Source organism: Lontra canadensis, unplaced genomic scaffold (genome assembly GCF_010015895.1).
Source record: "Lontra canadensis isolate GAN:19392208 unplaced genomic scaffold, GSC_riverotter_1.0 scaffold96, whole genome shotgun sequence".
Classification (NCBI taxonomy): Eukaryota; Metazoa; Chordata; class Mammalia; order Carnivora; family Mustelidae; genus Lontra; species Lontra canadensis.
In genome coordinates this window covers 820430-843073 of record NW_022631090.1, presented here as the reverse complement: position 1 = coordinate 843073, position 22644 = coordinate 820430, and the positions used below count along the sequence as shown (strand labels likewise).

The following is a 22644-nucleotide window of genomic DNA, read 5'->3' as shown; positions in this document are numbered from 1 at the left end:
CATCTTTTCTTTTAGTGCCTTTCCTTGAAATGTATATTTTATTAATTTTGTGTGAGGGGTAGTGCTATACACAAGCAGAGTATCCACATCACCAACTTAATGTGTCAGTAGCAAGACTGGGACGAGCATTCCTATAGCAGAGATGAGAGCTTTGTCTGTTCTCTAGCAGCACTCTTCTTCCCATCAGACCATAGTACTGAGAATTCAAGTATATTTATTCTGAGTGTTACTTCAATTTTAATAAGCTGGGAATCTTCTTAAAAGTAGCTAAGACAAATAGGGGGACAGTGTCTTCTCTCTCTCTCTTCTTTCCTTGCCCCCTTCCTATCTCGTTCTTCCTCTTTCTGAATCAAAAATAATCCTTAATTATATTCAGCTCCTGAGATTTCAAGGTTACTTTTAAACAGCATCCTAACTGAATACAAAACCTTAATATATGGCTTTAGCTTAACAGGCATGCAACAATGAGGAAACCTAGATCATAAAGCTAAAAAGATGGTCAACCATATTAAATAGTGAGAACAGATTTGTTAAAACTATCACATCATGTAAACTGGGGGTCATATTATGTGCCTATTGAACAGGCACTTCTGGGAAAAGAGGTAGGGAATCCAAACCTTATTTGTATGTGTTAGTCTTCATCCTTGAAATTTTTACACATTTTACAATTTGAGTTAATTGTACATTCACATGTACTAGTAAGAAATCATAAAGAGGTGCTGAAGAAATAATACAAAGGTCTATTTATTCATTGCCTAGTTTTCCCCAGTGCTAATGTCTTATAAAACTGTAGTACAGTAACACAACCAGGACATGGACATTGGCATAATCTCTCTTGTTCAGATTTTCCTGGTTTTATTTGTATTGCATTTGTGTGTGTTTCCTTATACGCAGTTTTATCACGTGTAGGTTTTTGTGTGCATTACCATAGTTGAAATACAGAACAGTTCCATTACCATAAGAATTCCTCCTATTTCCCTCTTATTGCCACACCGACCTTCCTCCCACATCTCTAACCCAGTTCCTAATTGTTAGAAACCACCAATCTATTCACCCATTTCTAAAATTTTATCATTTTAAGATACTATATAAATGGGATCGTACAGCATATAACCACATGGGGTTGGCTTTTTTTTTTCTCAGTGTAATTTCCCTGAAATCCATCTAAATTACATGTATCAGTGGTTTGATCCTTTTAGTTGCTGACTAATTACTCCATAGCACATATGCACCACAGGTTATTTTACACATTTACCAGTTGTAGAACATGTGGGATGTTTCTAGTTTTTGGCTACTCACTACTACTAAGCCGAAGGCAGACACTTAACCTACTGAGTCACCCAGATGCCCCTTGTTCATTTGTTTTAATGTTTTGAGCCTTTATTATATATTCTAGGGTATATGCTAGTCCTTTGTTGGCTCTGTGGTTTGAAGATATTTTCTCCTAGCCTGTCATTTGTCTATTCCTCTTTAGATTTTATTTATTTATTTGACAGACAAAGATCACAAGTAGGCAGAGAGGCAGGCAGAGAGAGCGGAAGGGAAGCAGGCTCCCCACTGAGCAGAGAGCCCAATGTGGGGCTCAATCCCAGGACCCTGGGATCATGACCTGAGCTGAAGGCAGAGGCTTTAACCCACTGAGCCACCCAGGTGCCCCTTGTCTATTCCTCTTAACAGAGCTGTTCATAGGACAAAAGTTTTTTAATTTTGAGTTTCTCCATTTTTTTATGGATTATGCTTTAGGTGTCAAATCTACGAACTTTTTGCCTAGTACTATATCCCAAAGATTTTCTCCTTTTTTTTTTTTGCAAGTTTTATTGTTTCACATTTTACATTTAAGGCTGTGATCCATTTTTGAGTTAGTTTTTCTTTAAGATGTGAGGATTAGATCAAGGTTCTTTTTTTCTTTCTTTCTTTCTTTTTTTTTTTTTTTTTGCCTATGGGTAGCCAGTTGTTTCAACACCAGTTGTTGAAAAGACTGTCCTTCCTCAATTGAATTGCTTTTGCATCTTTGTCATATATTAGTTTGCCATATGGATCTTCTGGGCTCTCTATCCCATAGATCTATATGTGTTTCCCTCCACTAATATCACACTGTGTTCACTATTGTAGCTGTATAGTAAGCCTTAATATATGGTAGAGGGATTCCTCTCACATTATTTTTTTTCCATCAAGATTATTTTGGCCATTTTAATCCTTTGCCCTCTCATAAAAATTTGCTGGGATTTGATAGAAATTATATTAAACCTGTAGATTAGTTTGGGGGAGAATTGATATTTTTACTCTGTTGAACCTTTCCATCCATGAATGTGGTAGCCCACCATTTATTTATTCTCCAGCATTTTGTAACTCCCAGCATCCACATTATATATGTTTTGGTTTTATTAGATTTATACTTAACTATTTTATTTTATTTGTAGTAATTACAAATTATATTGTGTTTTAAATTTTGGTTTCCATATGTTCATTGCTATTGCATAAAAATACAGTTTGTTTTTATTTATTTTTATTTAAATACAATAGCCAACATATAGTACATCATTAGTTTTTGATGTAGTGTTCAGTGATTCATTAGTTGTGTGTAATACCCAGTGCTCATCACATTATGTGCCCTCCTTAATGTTCATCACCAAGTTACCCCCTTCCCCTACCCACCTCCCTTTCTACAACCCTCAGTTTGTTTCCTGGAGTCAAGAGTCTCTCATGGTTTGTCTCCCTCTCTGATTTCTTCCCATTCAGTTTTCTCTTCCTTTCCCTATGATCCTCTGTGTTATTTCTTATACTCCACATATGAGTGAAACCATATGATAATTATCTTTCTCTGATTGACTTATTTCACTTAACATAATACCCTCCAGTTCTATCCATGTCGATGTAAATGATAGGTATTCATCCTTCATGATGGCTGAGTAATATATACGAACCAAATCTTTTTTTATTTTTTTAGATTTTATTTATTTATTTGATAGAGATCACAAGTAGGCAGAGAGGCAGGCAGAGGGGTGGATGGGAAGCAGCCTCCCTGCTGAGCAGAGAGTCCGAGGCGGGGCTCCATCCCAGGACCCTGGGATCATGACCTGAGCTGAAGGCAGAGGCTTTAACCCACTGAGCCACCCAGGTGCCCCTAGCCATTCATCTGTTGAAGGACATCTCAGCTCTTTTCCACAGTTTGGCTATTGTTGACATTGCTGCTATGAACATTGGTGTGCAGGTGCCCATTCTTTTCACTACATCTGTATCTTTGGGGTAATAACCCCAAACTAGTGCAATTGCTGGGTCATAGGGTAGCTGTATTCTTAACTTCTTGAGGATCCTCCATACTGTTTTCCAGAGTTGTTGTACCAACTTGCATTCCCACCAACAGTTTAAGAAGGTTCCCTTTTCTCCACATATCCTCTCCAACATCGTTGTTCCCTGCCTTACTAATTTTAGCCTTTCTTGTATGTATGCTTGCTGAACTTACTTCTTATATGTAGGAATTTTTGCTTTGTTTTGTTTATTCCTTGAGATTTTCTACATAGGTAGTTATATCACCTGCAGATAGGGGAAGTTTTATTTCTTCCTTTCCAATCTGTATGCCATTTATCTCTTTTCCTCACTTTGCACTGGCTAGAACTTCCTGTACTATGTTGAATAAGAGTTATGAGAACAGACATCTTTGTCATGTTCCTAAGTTTCCATGGAAAGCCGTCAGTCTTTCACTTTAAGTACAGTTAGCTGTAGACTTTTTGTAGATGCTCTTTATCAAGTTTAGGTAATTTCATGCTCTTCCTGACTTGCTGAGAATTTTTATCATGAATGGATAGTGGATTTTGTCAAATGCTTTTTCTGCATCAATTGATATAATCGTGTGTTTTTTTCTTCTTTAACTTGTTGATGTGGTGGATTGCATTGATACATTTTTTAAATTTAAGTTTTGTTAGTTATCATATAATGCAATATTACTTTCTGGAGTAGAATTCAGTGATTCATCACTTACATACAATACCAGTGATCATCACAAGTGGCCTCTTTAATACCCACCACCCATCTAGCCCACCCCTCACCCACCTCCCTCCATCAATCTTCAGTTTGTTCCCTGTCGTTAAGAGTCAGTTATGGCTTGTTTCCTTCTCTCCTAAGATTATCTTGGTTGAATTCACATAATTTATGGTTTTCTAGGAGTTTGTACAATTCTTTGGTGTTGAATTTATAAGCATAAAGTTGTTCTTAGGATTTCCTTTTGATACTTTTAATGACCACAAGATTTGTGTGATCTGCCCTGTTTCATTCCTTATATTGGTGATTTGTGTTTTCTCTATTTTTATTTTTTTCTGTCTTGGTAGAGGTTAATCAATTTTTATTAATTTTTTTTCTCCAACGAATCAGCTTTTGTTTCATTGATTTTTCTCTATACTGTTCCTGTTTTCAGTTTCATTAATAACCAGTCTTTATTATTTCCTTCCTTTTGCTTGCTTCAGGTTCATTTTGCTCATATTCTATTTTCTTAAGGTAGGAACTTAGATTATAGATTTTGAGACCTCCCCGTATCTCTAATAGTGTTCTCTTTTAAGGCTCTTCTGAATATCAGCAGTTCTTAAACCTCAGTTGTCATCTCTAACCATCAGTTTTACTAATGGTTCTTTTACTTTGCATTATAAAGCTCTATGTTAACAAACATCTGCACATAGATATCCCAAAGGCGCCTCAAATTAAACTTGTGTAAAGCTAAACTCATTATCTTCACTCTCTCCTGGGCCTCCCAGATCAGTAACTCCAACTCCTTCAACTTTTCTTTTTCTCAGCTAACAGTTGCTATTATTTGCTCAGGGACTTATGGTAGACTATTTCTATTTCTTCAGTAAGTGATGATGTTTATACTTCTTAATAGCTCCTGAATCTTCTTTTCAGTAGATTACTATCACTGCCTTATTTCAGGTCTTTTACATCTACCACCTTAAAAGTAGAGGGTAAAGTTTTTTTTTTAAAGATTGTATTTATTTATTTGATAGACAGAGATCACAAGTAGGCAGAGAGGCAGGCAGAGAGAGGGGGAAGCAGGCTCCCTGCTGAGCAGAGAGCCCAAGGGGGGGGCCCGATCCCAGGACCCTGAGATCATGACCTGAGCCGAAGGCAGAGGCTTTAACCCACTGAGCCACCCAGGTGCCCCAAGGATAAAGTTTTTAAATAAAGTTTATGAAAAATATCAGCTTCTCTGTCCACACCCTGTTTTCCACCCCTAGAAACAATCATTCTCAATTATTTCAGCTGGTTTTTTTTTAATATTTCTAGATCTCTAAATACCTTGTATACTTTACTTTTTAGTTTTTCCATTTTAGGCCTTCTGTATTGGCTTCCCCAAATGGGAAGTAAGGATTTAACTCTTTTATACCACCCTCATTTTGTGTATATGTATGTGTGTGTGCAATACAATATACCACCATACTGCCCCTCCAGTATATGTACATATTACATTTATAGAAGCATATAAATATATGCATGTAAGCACACTTTTCTGTCATCTTACCAATATAACCATATCATAAATTACACATAGAACCAATATTTATTGTTTTGAGTTAAGATTGCATAAATTTTATTCACAGCCTGGCCATATAGCATATTATATTGTCTTCTTTTTTTTTAATATTTATTTATTTATTTATTTGAGAGAGAGAGAGAGAGAGAGAGAGATAGAAAGAGTGAGTGAGCAGGGGGAGGGGCAGAGAGAGAATCTCTAGCAGACTCCCCACTGAGCATGGAGCCCAATGTGGAGCTCCATCCCAGGACCCTGAGATATGACCCGAGCTGAAATCAAGAGTCAGGAACCTAACCAACTGACCTACCCAGGCACCACTATCTTACTTCTTTTACAAGTTTCTGTTTTCCTCTAAAGTTTATTTCATCATTTGCTAAATTTTCTATATGCTTACCAGTAAGTAGTTCATTCTCTGATACGTGCTTTTTCTTTAAATCCATCAATTTCACCTTCTTGGATTCCTTTCTCCCAGACCCTCTAATCCCTCTAATCTCGAATCCCTAATCTATTATCTGGTATTGTTGCTCTCTTGGTTTACTACTCAGCTAGGTTCTTCCCTCTCCAGCAATCTTGTATTCCATCTATTTCTTTCTTTCTTTCATGGCTCTTATATTTCCCTTTTTATGGTTTATTCCCTTGTTTTAGTATAACATGTATTTCATCAGCTTCCTGAGAGAATGCATGGGAAGTAAGTATTTTGAGATACTGCGTTTATCTGAGGTCTTTTTTACTTCAAGTATAATTAACACACCGTGTTATAATAGTTCCAGGTGTACAATACAATGATTCCACAATTCTGTACATTTTTTTTTCTCACCGTAGCACATACCCTCCCAATTTTATACATTTCTAAGTGCTCAGTCAAGAGAAGTGATGCCTGGGGTGCCTGGGTAGCTCACTTGTTTAAGCGACTGCCTTCAGCTCAGGTCATGATCCTGGGGTCCTGGGATTGAGACCTGCATTGGGTTCTCTGCTCAGCAGGGAGCCTGCTCCTCCTCCTCCCTCTGCTCTTCCCCCTGCTCATACTCTCTCTCAAATAAATAAAATCTTTAAAAAAGAGGTAAGTATACTCTTAATCCCCTTTATCTATTTCACCTCGACCCCCAATCTACCTTCCTTCTGGCAACCACCTGTTTGTTCTCTGTAGTTGTCTTGTTTTTTGTTTGTCTCTTCTTTTTATTTGTTTGTTTTGCTTCTTAAATTCCACGTATGAATGAAATTGTATGATATTTACCTTCTCTGACTGATTTCACTTAGCATAATACTCTAGGACTATCTATGTTGTTGGAGATGGCAAGATTTCAGGGTTTTTTTTAGGGCTGAGTAATATTCCAGAGTATATATACACCACATTTTAAAAAATCTGTTCATCTGTCGATGGACATTAGGGTTGCTTCCACATCTCGGCTATTGTAAATAATGCTACAATAAACATAAAGGTGCCTATGTCTTTTCAAATTACTTTTTTGGGGGCGCCTGGGTGGCTCAGTGGGTTAAAGTCTCTGCCTTCGGCTCAGGTAATGATCCCAGCGTCCTGGGATCGAGCACCGCGCATCATGCTCTCTGCTCAGCGGTGAGCCTGCTTCCTTCTCTCTCTCTGCCTGCTTGTGATCTCTGTCAAATAAATAAATAAATAAAATCTTTAAAAAAAAACAAGTTACCTTTTTTGTTTTCTTTGGGGAAAGGTCTTTATTCTACCCTCACAACTGATAGTATTGGCTATCAAAGTCTAGCTTGGAGGGCGCCTGGGTGGCTCAGTGGGTTAAAGCCTCTACCTTCGGCTTAGGTCATGATCCCAGAGTCCTGTGATCGAGCTCTGCATCGGGCTCTCTGCTTAGCGGTGAGCCTGCTCCCCCATCTCTCTCTCTGCCTTTCTCTCTGCCTACTTGTGATCTCTGTCTGTCAAATAAATAAATAAATAAAATCTTTAAAATAAAAGTCTAGCTTGGAAATAATTTTCTCTTAAACATTTGAAAATGTTGTTGATTGTCTTCCAGATTTGAGGTCCATTCTGACTCCTAAACCTTTAATGTGACCCCTTTGTTTGCATGTTTTTTCCCCCCCATGGAAGTTTTCAGGATCTTCCCCACAATACTGAAATTTCAGATGTGCCTCCATGTAGGTTTAATTCATCCACTGAGATGGTATTCAGTGAGCTTTTCCAGTCAAGAACGTGATTTCTATCAGTTTGGGGGAATTTTCTGGAATTAGGTTTCTGCTGTATTTTTGTTAAATTTTCTCAGATAAGTACTCAGCTTTTTATTCCAGTCTTTCTACTGATCTTTGCTTCCTGTTACACTTTTTAGTTCACAAGAGCTTGTAGTACTGTTTTATGGTGTGTGTGTGTGTGTGTGTGTTTTAAATAGCATCCAGTTCTTATTTCATGGATTCAGTGTCTTCTCTCTGATGATATTATTGATTTTTAAACATGTTTTATTCTTCCTGGGGCACCTGCATGGCTCAGTTGCTGAAGTGTCTGCCTTTGGCTTGGGTCATAGTCTCAGGGTCCTGGAATTGAGCCCATGTCAGGCTCCCTGCTCAGTGGGGGGTCAGCTTCTCCCTCACTCCCTGTCCCTCCCCCTGTTCATGCTCTCGCTTTGTCTCAAATAAAAAAATCTTAAACAAATATTTTAGTTTTCCTGGATTCTGTCTTCCAGCTTTCTTTATCTTTGCTTTGTTTTAGTCTTTTGGTCCTTCTATTTATTTATTTATTTATGAGAAAGAGAGAGAGAGAGAGAGAGAGAGGAGAGAGAGGAAGGAGGGAGAGAGAGAGAATTCCAAGCAGACTATGTGCTGAACACAGAGCCCAACATGGAGCTCAGTCCCACAACCCTGAGATCATGACCTGAACTGAAACCAAGAGTCAGACACTTAACCTACTGAGCCACCAAGGTGTCCCTGGTCTGATATTAAAGATATTCCTCAACACTCTGGCGATTCTTGGTTTTCCATTTATATTCAAGAATGAGACATTAAACTGTAGATGGATCTTGCTGATTTACTATAGGATAATTTGGCAAGACCTTTTTACTGGAGGATCTCCAGCCATTACTTTTAGAATTTTTAGGATTTTTCTCTTCACTTGGTCATTTCTCCAAAGAAGAATCTTTCAGCTTTTGCCTAGGGACTAATAAACCTAGTGGTACGCCAGCGTTCTTGGGGCTGTTAAAAAAAGGGATTGGAGCTCAGTGCTCAAGTTGTAGACTTTTACTTCATCCCTTGCAAACTTTCACTTATATTTTTGGTACAGATACCTTGTCCTCAGCTCTCCCTGGTGACTCTGAGCCACAGCCCACCTGGTTTACCCTTTCTAAACAAGAAGTCCTCTGCTAGGCTTGGGTAGGGAGAATCACCCAGATGTGGCGGAATGGAGATATCTGCCTCTTACTGCTTACAGTCCCACTTTCAGCACTTCTTTGAATTACCTAATTCTGCTAATTCCGAATCCTTTTAGCATTCTACCACCACAGTCCTCATCCCTTTCTACAATTTATAGGTGAAAATATTTCCATTGTTCATTTGCCTTCTTCCGGTTACCAGTGAAGATGAGTATTGTTAAATATTTATAAACAATCTGTATTTCCTTTTTTAAGCTGCTTATTTGTATCTTTTGACCATTTTTTCAAGATTTTTTTCCTCCAGCTGCCCCAGTTGTTTTTCTAAAAGGAAAATAAGAGTTGTACTATAGCAGTGTTTATGAAAGTACATTGTTGCCTTTGACCATGAATTTAGTATTATCTATTAATTTTTCTATGTGGGGGCGCCTGGGTGGCTCAGTGGGTTAAGCCTCTGCCTTCAGCTCAGGTCATGATCTCAGGGTCCTGGGATCGAGCCCCGCATTGTGCTCTCTGTTCAGCAGGGAGCCTGCTTCCCTTCCTCTCTCTCTGCCTGCCTCTCTGCCTACTTGTGATCTCTCTCTGTCAAGTAAATTAAATTAAAAAAAAATTTTTTTAAATTTTATATGTGTAACTTAAAAATAATTGTAGTAGAGCACTGTTAGGGTTTAATGATCAACTCACTTATTTTCATAACTTTATATGAATGTCTTTTAATCTTTACCTAAAATATTTGCAAGTAGGTTTAGATGAAGAAAACATCTGTCCCATACACAGAATAGGACTGGCTAGAAGCAATTTTACCAGAATATTCTTGGGGGGTGCAAGTGATTTTTAGGAAATGTTTTAAACACACTAATCTATCATCTTAACCAATGGCTGTTTAAAGCTCAGAGTTGTGCAAACATTAGACAATCCATTTGAAAACATTTCTATTACCCTAAAAAATTCCCTCTTGCTTGTTGGCAATTGATCCCTATTCCTGCCAATAGTCTACTTTTTCTGTCTTTAGTGATTTGTACTTTCTGGAGAGTTTATATAAATGGAGTCATATTATATGTGGCCTTTGCTGTCTGGCAAAATGGTTTCAGAGTTCATCTATGTTGTAATACAATTCAGTACTTCATTCCCTTATTGCTGTGTATCATTCCAGTGTGTGGACATCCACATTTTGCTTATCTGCTCATCAATTGATTGATATTTGTGTTTTATTTTCCAAATGTAGTTTTCCTTTAAAGTTAGGTCCATAATGCATCTTGAGTTGTTTTTTGTGCATAGTTAAGAAGTAAGGATTCAACTTCATTTTCAGGTAGGTATCCAGTTGTCTCTGCACTATTTGTTGCAAAAGACTATGTTTTCCCCCACTGAATTGCCTTATGCAATTCAAAATGAAATTCATCAAAAATGAATTGACCATAAATATAGGGTTTTATTTCTGGACTTTCTGTTCCATTGATCTCTATGGCTATCCTACGCTAGTATTACACCATCTTGATTAATGTGGCTTTGTAGTAAGTTTTAAAATTGTGTTGTGTAATTCTTGCAATTTATTATTCTTTTTCAAGATTGCTTTGCTATTCTGGGTCCGTTCCATGTAAATTTTAAAGCTTTTCTATTTCTATAAAAATAGCTTGCTGGAATTTTCATGGGGGTTACAGTGAATTAGTAAATCAGCCTGTGAGGGATTGCCATCTTACCACTATGGAGTCTTTGAATCCATGAACATGGGATTCCTCTTCATTTCTTTAGATCTTAATTTCTCTTAGCAATGTTTTGTATGTTTTGGTGTACAGGTCTTATACTCCATTTGGTAGGTTTATTTCTAAGCGTTTTAATTCTTTTAGATGCTGTTGTGAATGGAATTGTTTTCGTAATTTCATTTTCATATTGCTTAGTACAGTTCATTTTAATCTCAAAATGTATATGGTATATTTCCCCCAAATATTGACTATTCCTGGCATTTATCTTCTAGTATGGTATATAATTTCATAGGCCTACAGGAACCAGTCCCTAATACATATCTTCAGAACTGAACTCTGGGCAGTTAAATTTTAGGAGCAGTTTTTGCCCTCAAGTAATGAAACTCCTAAAAAATGTAAAGTATGTTAATATAGAAATAGTCCTGAGAATTTAATTTGAAGACATGACAAAATATTTATAGAAAGCTCTCTTAATAATGCTGGCTTGTGTTTCTCAACATTTCATTGATTTTTAAAATTTTTTATAAATGTATTCCTTAATACATTTTCAATCAGCAAATTAAGTAGATTTTGCTTATGTTGACAATTCTGGCCTCAAGTTAATGGTTTGTTATAGTGCTCATTGTGCCTCTGTCACACTGAAAAATGTTATTCAGTGGTTAAAAAAAATTGCACCCTGCAGTTATTAGAAAAAAAAAGGAGATCTATTTTGGCAGGCTCAATGTACACTGTTTTTCTAGTCTTTCAGTATACAACCATCATTTAAAATACTTGTTCTTAATGTGTAATCTTGCAAAATGTCTGTATGTCATAAGATAGAATGATGTATTCTTATACTCTTATACTTTAAAACTGAATAACATTGGGGCTTTTCCAACTGGCTGAAGAAAACTGAAGTATGTTGTTTCAAATTTTTCGTGTTTCTCTTGTGAAGTTTTTTTTTTTTTTAATCTTTGGCACCAGCTATTGCTTATTGACTAATAAGCATTAATGAACACTAAAACAAATGATCAACTGCACATTAATAGAAAAATCTAGATTATCATGCTTACTTTGACAGCTTATTTTTACTATAGAATATTGCTGTTTTATATGGTAAAATTAATGGCATTTTGTGTTGCTCTGCTCCCGAGCAAATTGAGGACCACCAAGTTAAATAAACCATTAGAAAGGAACAGAAATGTGAATATACTATGTGTACTAATTTGCTTATAGACAGCAAAGACCTCTACCAGAATCTATACCCTCAATTTAATGACTACCTTGTATAGCACTTTTAAGCTGTAATGAGTAAAAAGCAGTTTTCACTTCTCTTCAACAAAACATAAATGTCAAGTACACAGTTATTTACCAGAAAATTAGAGCAAATCAAGAACAATCTCATCCACTGTTTTCATAGTTTCTAAACAGATTGTTTTTTCCTGTATATTCTGATAGTTAAAACTATTAAATAAAACTGATGTTTTATAAGTCATGTAGAAGTGAGAATGTAAGCTATTCTGTTCCTTGGACATTTTGACCTTGAATTAATGATGCATGACTTTTCCTCCTGTAGGCATGCTGCAGAAGAAGGTAGAAGAAGTAACACGGGTTTTTGAGGATCATTGTCGTGCGGAGCAAGAACACAATATCAGAATTGCTTTTGATTGAACGACCATTTATTCAGCATGCTGTTTTGGGATTATACATTATCTACAAGTTGTTATGATGTGAAATAGAGTAGTATTCACAATTAACTACTTAGTGTTTGGTTGCAATGAAGTTTTCTTGTGGTTGGTTTGATTTTTTTTTTCATTTAAATATTGTGCTGTTGAGAATTATACTGTAGTTTGGCTTTTAGTAGTAGCAAATCGTGACTGTATTAGCCCTCTTGGCTCTAGGCAGTAACCTATTACATGTTGACTCCGTGTGTGTAATTTGTATCTTAAACTCTCCTAGATCGCATATTCTACCAGCAGCACACATTGTCCTTCTTCCTCTAACTGAATCATCGAGAAATGTTTGCCAAGAAATAGATTCCAGCTAGTCTTTACTGGGTGCCTGCTTTCAACATGTAGTGTACTGTAGTCTTTTTCCTCAAAGGAACTTACTGTCTAGTTTGAGATATAATTAATGCCTGTCTGTATGAAAACAGTATAGATAATACAAAGAAGTGTGTTATAAAGTATAGAAAATGTGAGAAATTCGGAGAAGAAGAAACATTAGAGTAGATTTAGTTCTTGAATTAGGTTATGTTTAAAAGGGTAAGGTTCATGCAATTCATATATTTTTGATGTACAGATAGTCTGGTATTTTATTTGGTTTTAGCATGTAGTTGCTGGCTTTTGGATATTTGTTTTTCATGAAAAAACCTTGTTCTTAGCTTGGGAACAGTCTGATCTCTTGTGTTACATGTTTTACCTGTCATAAATAAAGGTAATATTCTAAAAAATAAACGTATAACATGAAAGCAAACTTACTTAAAAGTTCTTGAGTGACTAGAGCTTAGTAGACTATAATTACTGAGCTAAATTTCTGTAATACTGACTGTACATGAGCAGGGGGGTCCTGAACATATTACAGGAAGAAAATATCTTTGAAATGAGTACTAGTGATTTTCACTACCTCATAAGTAAACTAAATATCAACTTACATGGCCTTTTTATTCCTACCCAAACTTCTCAAAGTAGCAGCTTATCAGGTAAGCTTTTGTTACCACTCAAAACTTTAGAATATGAAAATAATCCAGAGACCATTTAATTTTGTGGATGATTTCTGTAGGCAAAGAGCTTTTGGCTATAATTTTGAGTAATCTCCAGTTTTTGAGCCTAGTGTTATTTCTGTTATACCATAGATAAAGACATTTTCCTTATTGTTTTTGTAGATTTAACTCTTATAAAGTAGTTGGTGTATGAATTAAGTTCTATACTCAGTAAAAGGTACATAGTATATTAGTGGAAACACCGGATTTAGTCTTGTCCCTATTTAATTAACTGGACAAATAATTTCATTTTGGGTATCATCTTTCATCTCTCCCATGAAAGCATTTAACCATATGAACAAGGTCTTTCCAAGTAAAAGAAATGAGTTTTCATTTCTCTGAAGTTTTGTGATTCCTTTATGTCCTTTCACAAATGATACATGCTTACTCTAAAGTTCCTCAGTGAAATGAGGGGCTCAGGTATTCCTGCTGGATTTGTACGGGGAGTTCTAGGGTTTTTTTTTCCCCCCCAGAGCTGGAAAAACGGTGGGTAGAGAGTGGCTTCCAGATCAATGCAGTTAACGATACAAGATTTACTGGCAGAATCTCAGTGTACTGGAATCTGGAGTCTTGGATTAATTCATCTCTAAGGTTCCTTCTGACTTGGATTCTAACGTGTGTCTAGAGAACATGACATTGTTGAACAAATATTAATTAAAAGATCGCAAATAACCCATTTTAAGGCAACATTTTTGTTAGGTACTGGAGTCTTGAGCCTCTTCTAACCATTATTCAAGACCAGCTAGGATTTAACTGAAGGAAAATTTCTTAAATTTGTCATGTTCTTAAATTTGACACTTGTAGACTTTTCTTTGTCCTTTGAAAAAGATGCTGTATTTATTTTCTCTATAACAGCATTTATGCTATCTCATTTGGGGTATTTGAAAGACATGCACAGTTGGTTTCTCTTAATATTGGATGAGTGACGCTAGCCCTCTTCTAGAGAAGAGTTTTGGTTTTAGCATCTTCTTCCATATCTGGAAATTATCATTGTTTCATAATGTATTCATCAGAAATGTGCTGCAAACAAAGCATCTGAAAAGGACAAACACTGAAAATATGTCTGTGTTAAGGAAGAACTTCTGGCTTAATTAAACGAACCTTATTAAATTGTCAGAAAGACAAATAAGGCATATTTGTCAGTTGTCATAAGTTCTTCTGAGATGAAATTGTGAAATTACCTCACGGTAAGATCTCTGTGCCAATGAATAACATCTACAACTCTCAAAGCTTTTTGTGAACTGTCTCAAAGCTTTTATACACTGTCTCCCTTTGAAAGCAGGGAAAGACATGCCGTGGGAAAAGAAATAGCTATTATTCCACAGTTAATACGTTTGGCAGAACTAGAAATAGCTGTTTTTCCTTCTAGTGCAATTTTCTGAATGTTTGTCCCTTGCTACCAACCACTGGGACTAGCTACAGTTATACACAGGTACAGAGAGTACTTCCTCATGACCTTGCTTTCGAGTTGCAGTTCCACCCTACATGTCTTTTTAGCCATTTATCCTCCACTCATCCCACCTAGATGGATTCCTAATGAAGTGTGTATCTCTTCTGTGCCAATAGGATGTATGTCTTATTCGAAGTTGTACACATGTCTGGTATAGTATTTGTTCCACCCTTTGCCACTTTCCCAGGGGACAAACACACCAGCAGCTTTGGCAGATTTTCCCATCTACTTATGGATTGATGCGTCCCTTGAACAGTTTGGTTGAGCAGCAGAATTCAGCCTCACCATCATACAGGATTTACCTGGTACAGGCTTTGGTATGACTCACACTTTGTGCACGCTTACATTCTTTCTGTGCTCTCTGCCGGAGCCACAAAATAGTACATGTTATACCAGCATTCATTCACCCGTGTCCTTCAAGAACATACTCACTGGCATATTACAGGTTTTGGATAACTCAGATACTTGCTGTGACCTTTTCAGTCTGTAAGAAGTTCTTAGGAAGTACGGTGTCTTCCAGGAGCTGCTCTTTGTCTTATCCTCTAACTTGAGCATGGGAGTACAGAAAGTTTGAACAAGTTCTACCAGATGACAGAATATTTGCTCGTAGATGACCACCTATCAAGTGACTTTAAAACCATACTTTTATGTAACACTTTATGATCACCCTATTCAGAGGTACTCTCCCAATTTTACAGATGAGGAAGCTGTCCTAGACCAGTTAAACTTACTGAAACTCACATAGTCTTATAACTTGCCAAAGCAAAAGATCAAGTCCAAACTGCCTACTATGTTCTCTCTAACTATGGGAACTGAGAAATCCAAACAGTGTGCCCCCCAAACACATGATCTTTTTTTTTTTATTCTTTGTGGTATAAGGAGGGTTCCCTTTAATTAAAAAAATGTTGACTAGGTAATAAATATAATCATATGATTCAAAAATCAAAGGTACAAAAAGTGAAGTTTTTCCCCACCCTTTTTGCTAATCATCCAGCTCCCCTACCTGGAAGCTTTCATTTATCACTGGACTCTATGTTTCCCCAGAGGAATTTGATGCATACACAAGCATATACATACATATAATCCCCCTCCTTTTTTTTACACAAATGGAAGCATACTACTGATACTGTTCTGTGCCTGGCTATTTCACTAAACGTAATTTAGATTGTTCAGTAGCAGCCCACAGCAAACTCTGTCATCTTTAGGACTGCTGCACAGTTTTACACTGAATGGATTTATTACATTTGTGGGTATTTTATGTTTGCAAAATTTGGTTATAAACAATGTTGCAGTGAATAACTTTACATGTAAAATACATATATACTTGTATATGTGTATGAAATATATACACATAAAATACATATGTACATAAATACATATTACACACACACACACACACACACACACACACACTTGACATATAGTATTGAGGATCCTATTCAGAGAGGTTGAATTTCTGTTTTAAAGGGAATGGGGATTTATGGTTTCAACTGTATCCTCACATTACCTTCCATAGAGGTTGTACCAATTTATGCTCCTACCAGCAGTGTGTAATGAGAGTGCTTATTTTCCCACAATCTCAACAAAAGTAATGTGCCCTCAAACTTCTGGACCTTTACTAATCTTGTAGGTGAAAATGTTATTTTAGTGTACTTTTAATAAATAAAATATTTTTAGAACAGTTTTAGATATATAAAAAGTTGTATAGTACAGAGTTCTGTATACCTCCACTCATTTAACCTCTAGTGTTAACATCTTTATAATTCTGGTATATTTGTCACATCTAATGAATGTTATAAACTAAAGTGCATAGTTTATTCATATTTTTTTAGTTTTTACCTAGGGCCCTTTTTCTGTTCTAGAGTCCCATGCAGGATATCACATTACATATCACATTACATATCACAAACCATCGTTTGGTTCCTTTCGCTGACACGTTCTCAGACTTTGCACGTTTTTGATAACCCGTACAGTTTTGAGGAGTACAGGTCATATATTTTATAGTCCTTGTACTTTAAAATTTCCATCGCACTTATTGAGATTAAACTTCTTTTCATATACTTAGGGACGTTTGTATTTCCATTTCTGGGAGCTCAGAGGTCATGGTCTTAACCACTATGTTATACCTCTCTCTTGATTCAACCTAATTTTCAACAAAACATTCATATGGATTTCTGATTCTCAGGGTAGGAAGTACAGCATCTCCTAAGCTTCTGTTACAGTTAGAGGAAAACCGTTAGTGCAGGTGATCTGGTCAAACTTGTGTCTGATCACGGACTACACTGCAGAGGATGGATCAGGGGCCCAGGTGGAAACAGCGGGTAGGCTTGATAATAAGTCCTTGAAAGCAGAAGCAGGGTTGTTAATAGGCATACATTGGAGGAAAAGTAGAGGAGCCAGGATTTGGCTATTTTGAATGAGACAGTCAAGAAGTCTCAGTTGACTCCTAGCTTTATGAGCTGGATATTTTGGGTGCTGCCGTTAACCCGTAGGAGAAATATTTAAACAACTTACAACACCTTACTCAGTAGAGTACGTACTCTCCGTTTCTTTAGCTCTGAGCGACTACAATTCCCAGAGCCCCGCACTCCACCACAATCCCCTTAGAGTCGGCCGCACAGAGTTCTGGGACTTGAAGTCCGCGGCCTATTCACCCAAGTTAGAGATAGGGGCCTGTGGAAACATGAAGAGGTAAGTGCTTGTCTGAGAGCAGGCGGGAAAGGGAGCTCTCATCTACCTTTTAACTTTGAAAATGGCTTTTATGACTTTGTGTTTGGGGTATGTCACGTTGTCGGGATGCGATTTCGTGTGAGCGGGAAGACAAAGGAGGAGGGAGGAGGGGAGAAGGGCTAGACAGGCCTGCGGAGCGAAGTTCAGGAAGGGCCTCCGTCGCCGGTTCCCGTAGGAATGCCTTGCCAGCACAGGCATCTAGGCCACGGCTCCCGCCCCGGGAGCTGCACGGATGCTGTGGCTTCTTACTACTTCAGACGGACCCACCCAGGTAAAAGGGTCTTGGCCGACGGATGCCCAGTGCCGGAGAAAGCCAGGCCAGCTCTTCCCCGTCCCGCCCTACCTCCATCTCATCCTCGGAAGGGCGCACGGTGGGGGCGGGGGGGGTGTCTTTTTTTTTTTTTTTTTTTTTTTTTGCAGTGTTTGTTTACTAAGGAAGACTTTCTCGGGCCCTGAGAGCATGTAGAGCTTTCAAATCTTAACCTAAACTACTGATACTTTGTTTCTAAAAATTTAGACGGAAAGTACAAAACAGGCTCAATGTATCATAGGAAAAGAAAAGCAGCGCTGTAAGCAGTTCCCCCTACTGGTTCTGTAGGAAATGGCAGCTTTAACTTAGCTGGTCATTGTTGAAAGCCAGAGCTTCACAGTTGTTGACAGTACACAATGGCTTTTTAAAGGATTCTGATTAAATTAGTTTTGGATTCACTGCAAAGTAGAATAATCACTCTGGAATAGAGCGGTGCATTTAAAGTTCTGATATTATGCTCTCCTGTATTGTTGGTTTCTGCATCTTTTAAAAAAAACGTTTCCCTGCCTCAAAATGACTTTTAAAAAATGCTTATTGTGATATTTCATACATGCAAAATGATGTATATGTACAGTCTAAAGAATAATAATAGATTCGGACCCACTAAAGCTTTAGAAATAGAACATTAGCAGTATCTTATAGGTCCCTTGGGGGCGCCTGGGTAGCTCATTTGGCTGGGCCTCTGCCTACAGCTCTGGTCATGATCCCGGATTCTGGGATGCAGCCCCTCAACCAGCTCCCTGCTCAGCGGGGCGTCTGCTTATCCCTTCACCCCTCATCCTGCTTGTGCTCTCTCCCTCTCTCTCTCACTCCTCTGTCTCTCAAATAAATAAAAATTTTTAAAAAGTCCCCTGCGTGCCCCTCCCTGATTGCTTCTCCTCCCTCCTTTCTCCCTGAGGGGATCACCATCCAGAATTTGGCTTTAGTCATTACCTTGCTTTAAAAAAAAATAGGTCCACCGCAGATGAATTTATCTCTAAACAAAATGTTGCTAGTGTTATCCATTTTTGAACTCTGTAAATGGATACAGATTGTATGAATTTTTCTGTGACTTGCTTTTATTTCACTCAGCATTTCTTTTTGAGGTTCATGTGTACCGATGTAGTTAGCTAGGGTTTATTCCTTTCAAAGTCGCTTTAAACATAGTAAGAACTTTCAGAATTTTAAATAATAAATAAAAATTGAAACACTTAGAAGGAAGTTTTTTAAAACCATGGGACTAAGGAAGGATATTTTAAACTTTTCTAAAAATAGGCCTCAGTCTTTCTAGAGTGTGGGGATCTTGCTCATAACCCAAATGGTAAAGGACTATTTTATAAAGAAGGTATTTCATACTTGTTTTTCTCTTGGAATTAACTCATTTCGTTTTTGTCTATTATCACCTGTTGTTGCATGCTCTACTGGTCCTGCTATTTACACTCTAGTAAGAATTTTTCAGTTACTTAGGGTTGGCTAGTTTATAGCATTACCTAGATTTCTACAGAGTAGTGCCTCAGCTCTAAAGTGTCATGACCCTCTTTGCATTTGTTTCTATGCTCTCTGGAGATCGCCTCTTCTTTCACAGCTCCAGATCCTGCCAACACAGATGACTTGAGATTTCCATGTCCAGCCTCAGACTCTCACCTGTACAATTCTTCCATCTCTCGGTTTCCTGTTAGCCAGTATCACTTATACTGTCACCTCAGACTCAGTATGTCTTTGTTTCCTGATATTTCATGCTGGTGTGTCAGTTGTAATAGTAGTTGACTCAGCATGGCTAAGACAATACTGACTTTCGCCTTCCGAAACCATTTATTCCATCTGGATTTTCCTCTTTCCTTCATTGGTACCATTATTCTCATAGTTATACAGCTTGAAATTTCAGGGTTATCTTCGACTTCTTCCTTACCCCTACCTTCAAAAGGCCTCACTCATCTAACTCTCCCTTTCTGTTTCCACTATTACCACTCCAGTTTGAACTTTCTTTGTTATGCTCGACAAATTTAAAGAGTTTCCCAACTCATTATTCTGGTTTCTTTCCTATGAATCCACAAGATATAGTATAACCACATTCATTTTCCTAAACTATCATTTATACCCTACCACTTAACTGCCTAATAAATTGCTTTCTAATACCTATACATGAAGACCCAGGCCCCTTAGTTGGAGTATTTAAGGCCATTCATAATCTGTGTCTAATTACCCCCTCCAAGATTATCTCCTAGTGCTTATATGTGAATGCCGACTAAAGTGAACTTATTATTCCCCAGAACATATTTCTGTCTCTTCTTACTCAGTCTCCCTGTTCTTTCCTTCATCATACCCAGTCCTTCAAATTCCAGTTTAAGAATTACCTTTCCAGGGGCGCCTGGGTGGCTCAGTGGGTTAAGCCGCTGCCTTCGGCTCAGGTCATGATCTCGGAGTCCTGGGATCGAGCCCCGCATCGGGCTCTCTGCTCAGCAGGGAGCCTGCTTCCTCCTCTCTCTCTGCCTGCCTCTCTGCCTGCTTGTGATCTCTCTGTCAAATAAATAAATAAAATCTTTAAAAAAAAAAAGAATTACCTTTCCAAAGTCTTCATTTACCATCCTAGCTCCCAATTATCTCTTACTTTTCTCTTCCTCCCTCTCTCCACTTCCTTCTCCCTCCTTCCCCGCATAGGCATACAACACAACACATATACACGGGCCCTAAATAAATTGCAAGCTTCTTGAGGATAGGGACTGTGCCTTGAATATCTTTGACTGCATCAGTAGCTAGCACAGTGCATTGCATGGAAGTAGGTATTTAGTAAACATTTGTAGGATGAATGAATGATGAAGGGCAACAAACAGAAGGGTGTCTTCAAACAAATGGGGTCACTACTGGTAGATAATATAGCTAAAGAACATGTTTTGAGATTGACTATTTCTTCTGCTTTCTGTATACATTCTTATATCTGCTCCAGGGTAAATAGCTGTGTGAAAAGTGGTGAGCATGTCCTGGAGGAGTTGGAAACAGAAGGGGAGAGGCAGCTGAAAAGCCTCCTTCAGCATCAACTTGATACCTCTGTCTCCATTGAGGAGTAGGTATTGATTTTGCAAACAGATAGAGTATCATAGACCCTCACCTCCAGGTGGCCGACGCCTCTGAAAGGCCGGATGGAACACTCCTCTCCCACTCCCTTTTCCTTGGCCAACTTCTACTTATTGGACAGCATTTTGCTTCTGTGTCTCTTCCTCTGGGAAGCCTCCCATATCCCACTAAGTCTGGGCTAGGTGCCTTTCCTGTCTTCCCTTAATATACATAACACTTATAACCCGATAAGATCATTGCCCGTTTACTTGATTCTCTTCTGCAAAAGCAGAAACCATTTTTATCTTTTTTTGCCATTAAATCCTCGGTACCTGGCCCAGTATCTGATGTGTAATAGGTATTCAGTAAATATTTGATTCATTCATTTATTGGTCCTGGGTGAGGGGAATAAGGACGGAATTCCATGTCATTGCGGTGATGCTTTCAGCCTAGAAATAGGACATGAGAGAGAAATCGCTAGTATGTTTCATTGTGCCTCTTTTAATGGCTAGCCCCATTTCTGTAAATTGTGGTAACCTGAAGATATTCTTAACTTGCTTCCTGCTTGTTTTGCAGATGTGTGTCTAAGAAAGAGAGCTTTGCTCCTGGTACTATGTACAAGCCCTTTGGGAAGGAAGCAGCTGGGACTATGACTTTGTCCCAGTTCCAGACACTGCATGAGAAGGACCAGGAAACTGCTTCTCTTAGGGAACTAGGGCTCAATGAAACAGAAATCTTGATCTGGAAGAGCCATGTTTCAGGTGAAAAGGTGAGTGGGGCCATTTTTATTTTTCCTAAAGAATCAAGGGGAAGATCGCTTCCTTTAACACCGAGAACCTTTTCATTTTTAGTTCTTACAAAACTGAGCTCTGTATGTGAGTTTTCTTTGGTTTCTGTGATAGGGGTCTTGGTAAAGAGAATGTCTTCCTTGACTTTTTCACTAACACGTCTATGAATAGTCACCTCTGGTCCTTCACCAGCTTCTTTCTTATCTGAGGCATTAGATCATCACTTTCAGGCTGTGTTCTCTATGACACATGCCATCTCATTTCACTGGTTTCAGAGGACAAGACTGAGGGCAACCCCGGAAGCAATCCAGAACCGTCTTCAAGATATTGAAGAAAGGATCTCGGAGCGTCAGCGCATCCTCTGCCTACCACAGAGATTTGCCAAGAGCAAACAGCTGACCCGGCGAGAAATGGAAATCGAAAAGTCTTTATTTCAGGGAGCCGATCGGCACTCCTTCCTCAAGGCTCTTTATTACCAAGGTATGTGATTGCCACTGACTTTAATGTGCTCTTTCACTGAGAGAAAGATTTAATAGCAGGACATTAAATATAAAGAGTTAGTGAAGGGAGTAGGGGAAGGACAAACGATCAGTCGCCTTGAGGAATGTATATGCCCGTGGCAGACACAAATACGTACATAGTCAGTTGTGATACCACATGGAAATCACTGATACAGAGATGTGAATAAAATGCTAAGGGAGTACAGAACATTGAACATGGAAGTCTAGTTGGGGGGGAGTCAGGAGTTGACATTTGTACTAAGCCTTGATAGAGCAACAGTCATTTGTCAGGTAAATAAGGTAAGAGGGCATTACAGATAGTAGGTGAACAGGAACAGGTCTGTGAAAGGACATAGTGCATCTAGGGAACAATGAGAAGTTCATTGTGGCAGGAAGTATGGGACATAGCAGGGGATGCGAGGGAGTGACACTGGAAAGGGAGGTGAGGCTAGACTGTGAAGGGTCTTTGGGCTGAGCTGTATATGAGCACAAAATACATAGATAAATGGTATGCATCTTAACCAGAAAGTATTAGTTTAACAG

The 22644-nt window shown here is 38.1% G+C and overlaps 2 protein-coding genes across 7 annotated transcripts in view; both read left to right on the top strand.

Moving 5' to 3' along the window:
- NUP62CL (nucleoporin 62 C-terminal like) overlaps nucleotides 1-13011 on the top strand; it is a 43066-nt gene extending 30055 nt beyond the window's left edge. For all 3 annotated transcript variants that reach the window (XM_032837129.1, XM_032837128.1, XM_032837130.1), the window contains one exon: nucleotides 12109-13011. In XM_032837129.1, coding sequence (XP_032693020.1) covers nucleotides 12109-12203 — 95 coding nt within the window. In that variant the 3' untranslated portion in view covers nucleotides 12204-13011. The remainder of the gene's footprint in view (nucleotides 1-12108) is intronic.
- A 4391-nt stretch (nucleotides 13012-17402) lies between these two features.
- Nucleotides 17403-22644, top strand: part of RBM41 (RNA binding motif protein 41) — a 55112-nt gene continuing 49870 nt past the window's right edge. For 3 of the 4 annotated variants that reach the window (XM_032837017.1, XM_032837019.1, XM_032837016.1), the window contains exons 1-4: nucleotides 17443-17744; nucleotides 20707-20823; nucleotides 21390-21582; nucleotides 21877-22081. In XM_032837017.1, the coding sequence (XP_032692908.1) occupies nucleotides 17524-17744; nucleotides 20707-20823; nucleotides 21390-21582; nucleotides 21877-22081 (736 nt within the window). In that variant the 5' untranslated portion in view covers nucleotides 17443-17523. The other variant, XM_032837020.1, reaches the window with a different exon arrangement.